Source organism: Podarcis muralis, chromosome 3 (assembly GCF_964188315.1).
Source record: "Podarcis muralis chromosome 3, rPodMur119.hap1.1, whole genome shotgun sequence".
NCBI classification, from domain to species: domain Eukaryota; kingdom Metazoa; phylum Chordata; class Lepidosauria; order Squamata; family Lacertidae; genus Podarcis; species Podarcis muralis.
Genome location: NC_135657.1, coordinates 90610992 through 90620670, shown reverse-complemented (window position 1 = coordinate 90620670; position 9679 = coordinate 90610992). Strand labels below are relative to the sequence as shown.

Sequence of the window (9679 nt, the reverse complement as noted above, 5' to 3'; positions counted from 1 at the left end):
TACTCTGAGTATAACCAACATTGGCTACAACCCAATAGAGCTTTCTCCCAAAGAAATGGGCACAGGATAGCCACTAACTTGAAACAATCTTCCATTGAAGTGAATGGGGAACTTGGGCACATGCTAGATCTCTCTTTATTCCAATTCCATGCTTAGGTTTTAGCTGGGTAGTGGCAGGCTGGGCAAGTCACCTCATGGGCCTGTTTTATATACTCCTCCTCACTCCTTTGTGATCTAAACAGAACAAGCAGATAGCAGGCAGAATGTGTCCTTCTATTGTCGTCAGATGTTCTTTCTAGGGTTACAAGAGCGCTGCTTTTAATTAGCAGCTCGTGGGTGCCGCATCTTGGGAAGGCGGCTGCAGTTGGGAAGCCAAGTAAACAGTCGCTCAGTGGGATGGGAGGAGAACGAGGGCCGCACGGGAGCCAAAATCTAAGCAGCCCATTTGTCTCAGCGGCGATAGGCACGCACCTTGAACCTCTCTAACACTGAAACGCAGCCTGTTTATCTGGCAGCTCTGGGTGCCAGGGATGAACCGACAGCACTTGTGTTCCGGAGTTAATTAAAACAGTAATCTAAACGAAGCAAGTGCCTGATGAGATGCCAGCAGTACATACAAAGGCATTCCATCCACTGAAAGCCACGAGAGAGAGAACAATTGACACATGGAACTAATTGCAAAATGAGGCGCCACACATGCCCAGGTCCTCAAAGGATTTGACCCCATAGGGAAGCTTAATCTGTTTCAAAGGGAGAGAGAGGGTGATCCAAAGAAAGCAGTGTGAAGATCGCAGCCACAGGCAGTCCACCGACATGGGAATCGCCTCACCAAGAGGTCTTCAAGGCTGTTCCACAAAGCACATGGTGTAATGCACAGATCCCTTACAGGCCCAGCAGATGGGCACATGTTGATACCATTTTTTTTATTGTGCAACCAATGTACCTGGTGCAATATGGTCCCTGCCCCAAGAAGCTTACAACAGAAATACGGTGGCAAGCAAGCAGAGACAAACAAGCAGGGAAGCGACGGTTAAGGACAGCGGAGGCTGGATGTGAGCAGATGCAACTTTGGTTTAGGTGAGGACTGAAAGTTCAGGTCAAAGGATCAGCAGAAGTTGACAAGGCTTCCTACACAGCTCAGCATTACCTATTCTGACTGACAGTGACTCTGTAGGTTTCAGATAGGAGTATTCCCCATCTCTGGAGATTCCATGGAGGGAACCTGGAGCATCTCAGCAAAGCATGGGCGTCCCCACTAAGCTATGGCTGCCCAAGAAGACTCTCCGCAGAAGCGAATGAGGAAGCCAGCATGTGCTAGGGCTCAGTGCCACTGTTCCCTTCCTCAGAGAGATTTCCCCACAGTAACTGAGCAAATATATGTCAACCCTGCCTCATTCAATGGGGCAAAACTGTGATCCCCAGTCTCCATTGTTTATCCTCTGAAAACTGTGGATACAACACAATTGCCAGAAGTACACCAACAGAATTCTGCAATGGCATGAGATGTACCAGGGTTATAACCCTTATCGTCCGGTTCTCACATTCTTCTGATGAACTGGCACCAGGATGCCGTCTCTGCAGCAATTGGGGTTTACAACCCCCTAACCTCTGACACACTTTCTAGGAAGCCCCCAACAGCTTTTCTCATGGGGGCAATAAACGTCTTACTTCCTCCCAAAGAAGCATTCATTTAAATTTAATGTACACATTTTGGCAAACGCACATCGGGAATTAGCTTTCCCTTTGCCGATTTAACAGCTGGTTGAGGGTTTGGATTTTTGTGTCAGGTGTTTCATAGAAAAAGATCCTCTATTCCCCAAATCTAAGCATTGATGATAAAGAGGGAGGAAAATCACAACGGCTGATAACCAAGCGTCTGCAAGTCGTGACATTGCGCAGATCCATTATTTAGTAGGATACCGCGTAGGGGCGAGGGGGGCGGGGCGGAGGCTGGGGCTTCCCTTCTCAGCACAAGCGGCTCGCCACACGCCGCTGCCACCACTAGGCCCGCCAGCCCCTCACCTCCCTAGCCGGGCGCGCAAAGATCCAGGCGGGCAGCCAGGGGCTTTGCTGCTGCTGCTGCTGCAGAAGGCGAGCAGACGGCGGGCGTCTGGCATCCCACCCTGCCGCGTGGATGATTGACACTCCGGAGGATGGCTCGACTTTTCCACGCGCGGAGCCTAGCAGCCAATGAGCACGGCCAAGGGCGGGCCTTGCTATCCGGAGCAGCTGCTACTTTAGACTCGCCGGTGCTGCCGAAGGGAGACCAGAGCCGAGAAGGACCGGGCAGGGGAAAGGGCGCAGGAGGGAGAGCGGGCGCGCATGCCAGTCGGGACCCTTGGACGGCGGGTGCCCAGGAGGAGGAAGACCTGGCGCGACTCCTCGTCGTCCGCAGCGGCTGCCGCCATGGCGAACAGAGGACTTTAAAGGAGTTCGGGGGCTTTGGCAGGATCTGGGCGATTCCGGGTATGCAGAGGGCGAGCACCGCAGACGGACGGATTTCTTTTTTCTTTATTTTTCCTCCCCAGCATCCGCCCCGTCGGGGCTAAGCTGCTTGGAAGGTCACGGCCGAGGCATCGCTTGGGGTCAAGGGGGAAAAGGGCAGCGCCACTGCCTCTCCCGCTCCGGAGCGGCACATTGTTGCAACTGGAAGCGAGAAGACTGCCAAGCTTCCTCGGAGGAGTGAAGCGAGAGGCGGGGAAAGAAGCGCCGGAGACAAAGGGGAAGCAACTCTCCGAGCCCTGCACTCCCCGCCTGGCTGTTCCTTCTACGATCGCTGTCCCGAGCAGCGCTGCCTTTGCGCACCGCCGCGGGGGATCCGTAGGATCGAGCGCGCGGCTGGAGGCTGCGGGGTAGCCCAGGCAGCGGGGTAGCTGCTGCGAGCCACCTCGGGGGGCCCGGGAGCGGCTCGTGCGCGCTCCGAGAGGCCTGCAGCGGCTGAAGCAGGCAGGCGGGTGGGTGTGTTAGGGAAAAGCGAAGCGAGAGAAAGGGAGCGGCGTCTCTCCTCTACGAAGCAGAGGCGCGGAGGAGAAGCCACCTCGCCTGATCCCTTTCGGCGTGCGCGCCTGACGTTTTGCTGCGCGGGCTGCTTGCGCGGACTCTTCTTTCTCACTCCTCTCTTTCCCTCTCTCTCTTTCCCTCAGATCCGGCGATTCTTGCTCTCGCCTCGCCCTGTCATTGATGGGAAATCAACTGGATCGCATCACGCACCTGAATTACAGCGAGCTGCCGACCGGGGACCCCTCTGGCATCGAGAAGGACGAGCTGCGCGTCGGGGTGGCTTACTTCTTCTCGGATGAGGAAGAGGACCTGGACGAGCGAGGAGGGCAGCCGGACAAGTACAGCGTGAAAGGCTCCAGCAGCCCCGTCCAAGAGACCCCCACCCACCACCACCATCCCCACCACCATCACCACCACCACCACCACCCTCCGCAGCTGGTGCTGAGCGAGACCCAGTTCTCCGCCTTCCGCGGCCAGGAATGCATCTTCTCCAAGGTGAGCGGAGACCCCCAGGCTGGGGATTTGAGCGTCTACCCGGTGGCGGCCCTGCCTGCCTTGTGCAAGCCGGGCGACCTGCTGGAGCTGCTGTACCTGGGGCCGTCCGACCACCCTCCTCCTCCGCCACACTGGGCAGTCTATGTGGGCAGCGGGCAGATCATCCACTTGCACCAGGGCCAGATTCGCCAGGACAGCTTGTACGAGGCGGCCGCTGGCAACGTGGGCCGGGTGGTGAGTAGCTGGTACCGCTACCGCCCCCTGGTGGCGGAGCTGGTGGTGCAGAACGCCTGCGGCCACCTGGGCTTAAAGAGCCACGAGATCTGCTGGACGAACTCGGAGAGCTTCGCCGCCTGGTGCCGCTTCGGCAAACGGGAGTTCAAAGCCGGCGGCGAGCTCCCGCCGCCCTCGGGCTCCCAGCCCCGGGAGCAGCAGTACTATCTCAAGATCCACCTGGCCGACAACCAGGTGCACACGTTGCGCTTCCAGAGCCTCGAGGACCTAATCAGGGAGAAGCGCAGGATCGACGCCAGCGGCAAACTGAGAGTGATCAAAGAGCTGGCCATCGTGGATGGCAAAGAGTGAAAAGGGGGGGTGCCTGGGGGGGGGATCACAGCAGGGAGAGGCCAGCTCTGGTCCGGCCGGCGTGCCCCACCCGGACTCGTCCCCCCGCCACGTGGGTGGCCGCCCTCTTTCTCTCTCGCTCTCCCCCGCCCCACTTTCCCTTTCCGTTCTGTTCCATCGAGGGGAAAAACCATGGCAACATTCCAAGCGAAACCAGCGCCGCTCCTCCTCTCATTGGCCAGTGCTCGGATCGCCTCCGACTAACACGATCACACTAGTGATATCTATCGAAGACGAGGATGCGGGGCGGAAAAGCGGGCGGGGGGTGGGAGGGAGGAGCGATGCAGTTAGCAAAAGTATGCGGACAAAGTCACTCCTGGCTATCGATGTTGATCGTAGCTCCCAGCGTGCTTAATAAAATTTCAAATTGATTTTTCTCCCCCTTTTTTTAAAAAAAGCGTTCATGACTTTAATCCATAAGAAGAGTGGCTGAGATTTTTATATATATATACTTATTTTATTATTGATAAGCAAATGCTGGAGTCCTTGGTTATCTTAGCTGATTTCTTAGGGTTTGATGGTTGACTCAAGGTGTGTGTGTGGTTTTTTCCTCCAAGGTGATTTAACAGTGGTTCTGGGCATGGTGCGTTTACTCAGGAGTAAACCCCCATTGAGCTCACTGGGATTTGCTCTGAAGTGTGCATAGTCTCATTGAACACAGTGGGACTTACTTCTGAGTAAGCATATGCAAATATGCACTGTATGGCTGTCATCCTATGCTCAAATCATCTGTGACTAAGCCCGGGTTCAAACTCCGTGGGACTTTCTATTTAACCTTTGTTCAACCCTCTTTAACACCATCAACCACCCTATAGTTACTGGTGTTTTGCTTTTAAAGGGGGGGGGTGTAATTCTACCCTTCCTTTCCTGCTTTTAGTGGATGCTCATGGGTGAAGTAGAGGTTCTAATTTGTGTTAATGACTGTGAGAGTACAGAGCCAAGTGGTGGTATTTACTCCAGTTTAATTAGTATGATCTTCAAGGGTGTCATTCTGTGTTGGATTATTGGACCAAGCAGGGAAGGAGTGAGGGTTGAGTTTCATGCTGAACGCTGTAGCTCTTCCTTGGTGGCCGGCCATACAACCAGTGCTACAATTACAGGGAAGGAAGAGGAGCAGAGAGAAACCAGCTCAATGTCTTTACCTTTTTAGGATCCACCCCATTCCACTTAATGGTTTGAAGAGGCTGTGGGAGGATGCTTTAATGAAGAATGAGGCTATTATTGTTTCTTTATTGCCCACAAGGAGCTCAAACTGTGAGCGATTCCCTCCCTCCTCCATTAACCTCCACAACAACTCTGAGATTGGTTAGGCTGAGAGACAGTGACTAGCCCAAGGTCATCTAGTGAGTGGGGATTTGAACCCTGTTCTCCCAGATCCTAGTCCAATGCTCTGGCCAGTGCACCACACTGGCTCTCAATGGTCTACCTTCAGGGATGGAGACAAGGTGTCTCAGAATACCAGATGGTGGTAACTGTAAGTTGAGAGGGTGCTACTGTGGTCATATCCTGCATGTTGACATCCCATATGCTTCTGACTGGCCATTGTAAGAACAGATATCTGGATTAGATGAGCTTTTGGCTCAATCCAGTGGGGTCATTTTTATGTTCTGATTCAGGGAGTCTAAAGGGTTTTTATATTGAGGTCCTTGCATGCCTTCCCCCTCTCCAACAGGGATAGCCAATGTCATGCTTTCCAGATGTGGTTAGGTTAGAACTCTTAGCAAACTTGACCACTGGTCATGGCTGATGGGAGCCCAGCAACTACGGGATGGAAAGAGCCTGCAGGTAATCTAGTTTTAACCATCACCCACAGTTTCAATAGAAGCAAAGTTCACAGTGCAATCCTAGACATGTCTACTAGAAGGAAGCCCCAATGGGACTTGCTCCTAGGTAAGTGTGGATAGGATTTGAGCCTTGGATTGGTACCCTAAAAGAGAGAGCCCATAATCAAGTGAGAAATGAAATAAAGCGGCATAGATTTGGGCAAGGGAACAAAGTTTCCACAGATGTTTAGAGTACACACCGTAGGGTGTTTGTGTGTGACTTTTTAAAACAAAGATGCACCCAGGGCCTTAAACTGCAACTGGTTTTGTGATGACAGGATTGTGCGTAAATGTTGATGCCTCTCTCTCATTGAAAGTGAGGGTGTTAAAATACTTTTGGCAAGCCTATGTGCCCTTTCCTGTGACTAAGCCCCATTGAACACGGTGGGGCCACTGAATCAACATGCATAGGACTGCAATGCACGGTTGCAGTCCCTCTCCACAATTAGTTAGTTACCTGTGCGAATAATCCTGCAGATCTGCTACTGCAGTGTTCCCTGTACACTAATGCTGCCCTCTGCAATACTTAGCACTGACCTTTTTCTGTTGAGTGTCAGGAGTTGGGAGCTGGTGACTTGTCTGCTTTTCTGGAGGCCAGATCCATTCTCGAAAGAAAAATATGTACTGTAGTACTTGATGCACATTGCTCCAAGTGGGAGAACTTCCACAATTTCTGCTGGTTAGTCCTCTGCCTTCGGTTAGCCTACTATGCTTAAGGGGTTTGTGGACCTCTGCAGCTTTGATCTCCTGCATATTACCCAGCTGTTGTACAACTACAGTACTAGCACTGTGTGTTGCTATATTCTTCTCTGCCTGCACAAGAATACTCTACAGGGAGGCAGAGGGAGGTGAGTACATTTCAGACAATAGCTGTTCATTATTTATAGTTCCACGTTGACAAAGCTGTAAATAGATTGGGGCTGAGTTTGCTCAAAAGTCAAACCCAATGTATACAAACCTGATTTGGTTACATTTATAAGGCTGGGAAATGTATCCCAACACTAGAGGGAAAGCTTATTCATTTGTTTCCCTGTCAAATCCTTATTACGGTTTGTTTAGCATTACACTTTGGTGCAGACAAGGAAGCCGGGAACGTAAAGATAATAAAATATTCTGCAATCCAGTGTCCCATACATTCCAATTGTATTCAGTACCAACCTGCATATTTTGTAGGGATAAAATCTATTGTGCATGATAGTATTTTATTTTATTTTTGAAGATAATAGTAATGTACACACACACACACACTCAAACAGAGCAGAGAAGAGAACATTGAAATTCCTGAATCCATTCACTCCCTCTTTTATGCAATATTGCTTGGGTTTTTTTGATACTGGCAAGCATCCTAGGAAGTCTTATTTCAAAACTGTATCATTGGTTGCCCAATGGCTAGCTTCCTGGACTGTTGTTATAGAAGTGAACAGTGGATGTGCTGGGGAGGGGGGAGGTCAGCACTGAGCATCTGTGGGGAGAGGTTACAATTACTCTAATGCCGTCTGCGTAAGTGGTTTTCATATAGTCTGATGAAGTTGTTAAAAGAAAACTAAGAGTGGGAGTTTTTTAAAAGCTTTTGACCTCCGCACATCCCACAGAGTTAAATGGGGCAGAGCTGTTGATTCATACACCCGTGTGGCTTCATAACAGCAACACACAATTGACTTGCATGGGCGAATGAGCCATTGCAGATACGAAAATGTGTCGCTGTTTGAAAAACACAAATGTTTTTCAATTTTGAGTGAGCAGAGATGCTCTTAGCCGACATGTGAACTACATTTGGCAACGGAGTACATGAAAGGACTATCAAAGCACTGTGTTTGAGGTGATACTAATATCTTATTTTTGGCAATAGATCTGTATTTTATTTTGGCATTCTTTCTGCGACAGCTCCTCACACATGCAATTGTCACTGGATTCAGCCACCTTCTGCCTGAGTGTGCACATGTGAACCAGGCCTTGCTCCCTGATGAGTGTGCAAAAACTTGAAGACGGGAAAACTCCTTATCTCCTGCCCCCATTAATGTGTGACTGTCATCGACTGAGGTTGAGCCAGCTATGTCCTGGGATAACTGTTATGTGCTTAAATAGCTTCAGAAACTGAAGTATTCTGAGAAGTATTTCTGCATGTCACAGAGGATAGACAGATGTCTGCTGGAATGCGGTGCTTCTTGCTGTCCTGAATCAAGCAGGATATTAGACTAGATAGCTGGCAAGCTTCACCATCAAACTCTATGACATCCACTGGGGGACAGCAATGATCTTATGATAAAGATCAGCAGAAGCCTTTCCATTCCATATCATTTTAGGAAGATAGGAAGGTGTCTCTTTTACTGAGCAGGATCCCTGGTCTGTGTATCTCAGTGTTGTCTACTGGGACAGCCACAGCTCCCCAGGTTTTCAGATGGGCATCGCCCTGCTGTACCAGCTGGAGATTGCCATCTGCATGCACAGCAGATGTTCTGAGCTACATCCCTCAGGTGGCCTTGAAACAGAAAGCATGCATGCTGTGAGTTATTGAACTGTTGCAGCTTTGTAGCGGTACCTTCCTCCCTCTGAGTAGAAATATCTGTATGGTTGCATGAGGTTGCTGCAGTACCACACACCGGTATATTGAGATGCCTGTCATTTTTCCAATAGGGGTTTGCTGTTTGTTAGGCTGTTTTCCAGCTAAGTTCATAGGGTTTCAGCTTTCAGCCCTAGGAATCTTCTGATGGAGCTTCTAAGTAATTTCTGGAAAGAACGTTTGTGTAAATGTGGCGAGGATCAGAAGTGTGTATTGTGCATTTCATGCATGCTGTCTTATGTGGTGATGTGGATCACAGCCTGCTAGCAATTTTGAACAAGTGGGACCTGCATCAATGAGCTGTACCAAATCCCCCCCCCCTTAATTTTAATTAAAGTTTTCAAATGTGCATTTCCCGCATTGAATATGCACCATTGTAATAATACATTCACTGACTTTCTTTCTTTCCCCTACCATGGTTCTTTAAATTTCCCCATAATCTCTGCTTATTCTGATAAAACCATTTAGTTTAGTTTCCTCCCTTAAGTGGAACAACTTTCACTTGCACAATGGGACTTTGCCCCTCTCTTCCTCCTGCGCATTCCCTGTAATGTCTCCAGATCTGTTCCAGATGGTTGGGGGAACCATTGGAACAAATTTATCAAGCTTATGGGGGAAGGGGGTATGTTCCACTGCAAAAGACGAAGTCATTCTGCTTATGCAAGAAGTTACTTGACTCTATGTTGGATGCAATCTGTGATATATTGTGGAATGCTTCTGTTCAGGGTTCCCTTCCTTCCATTATGTTCCCTCTTCTACACAGTTTTATCTCATTGTGTACACAAGTCAATCAGCATTCCATGCCCACTGAGCATGGCTCAGTCCCCAATTTTGCAGGTGTTTTTTTTTTGGGGGGGGGGGGTTCCACCTCTGAAGGTTTTTCTACGAAAGAGTGTTTGTGCTTCTGCAAACCCAAGTCTGCTCATGCCCCTCCTCCTCATTTGTGAACGGTACCATTTTGGCTACATAAACAATGGGGAAAGGATAATCGAGATTGCTATATACAAGTGGGACCCTACAAAAAATATTGATATGGTGGAAAGTTCCAGACTTTTTACCCCCCTCCTCAACAGCATTCCATGTCCACTGAGCATACTCAGTAGCCACTGGCTTTTTTTGTGTGGGGCTAGCCCTTAGTTTTTATTTTTTGAGGGGGGCGGTATGGACACATTGGTCC

The 9679-nt window shown here is 49.9% G+C and overlaps 1 protein-coding gene across 2 annotated transcripts; it reads left to right on the top strand.

Annotated features, from left to right (window-relative positions):
- Nucleotides 1-2330: 2330 nt before the first annotated feature.
- On the top strand, nt 2331-4490 carry LRATD1 (LRAT domain containing 1). 2 transcript variants are annotated; one of them, XM_028722564.2, is made up of 2 exons: nt 2331-2466; nt 3144-4490. In XM_028722564.2, the coding sequence occupies exon 2, from the start codon at nt 3181-3183 to the stop codon at nt 4078-4080; it is 900 nt and encodes a 299-aa protein (XP_028578397.2). In that variant the 5' UTR covers nt 2331-2466; nt 3144-3180; the 3' UTR covers nt 4081-4490. The 2 variants fall into 2 exon arrangements, with proteins under 2 accessions (XP_028578397.2, XP_028578398.2); XM_028722565.2 differs by lacking the exon at nt 2331-2466 and adding an exon at nt 2482-2954.
- The last annotated feature ends 5189 nt before the right edge of the window (nt 4491-9679 follow it).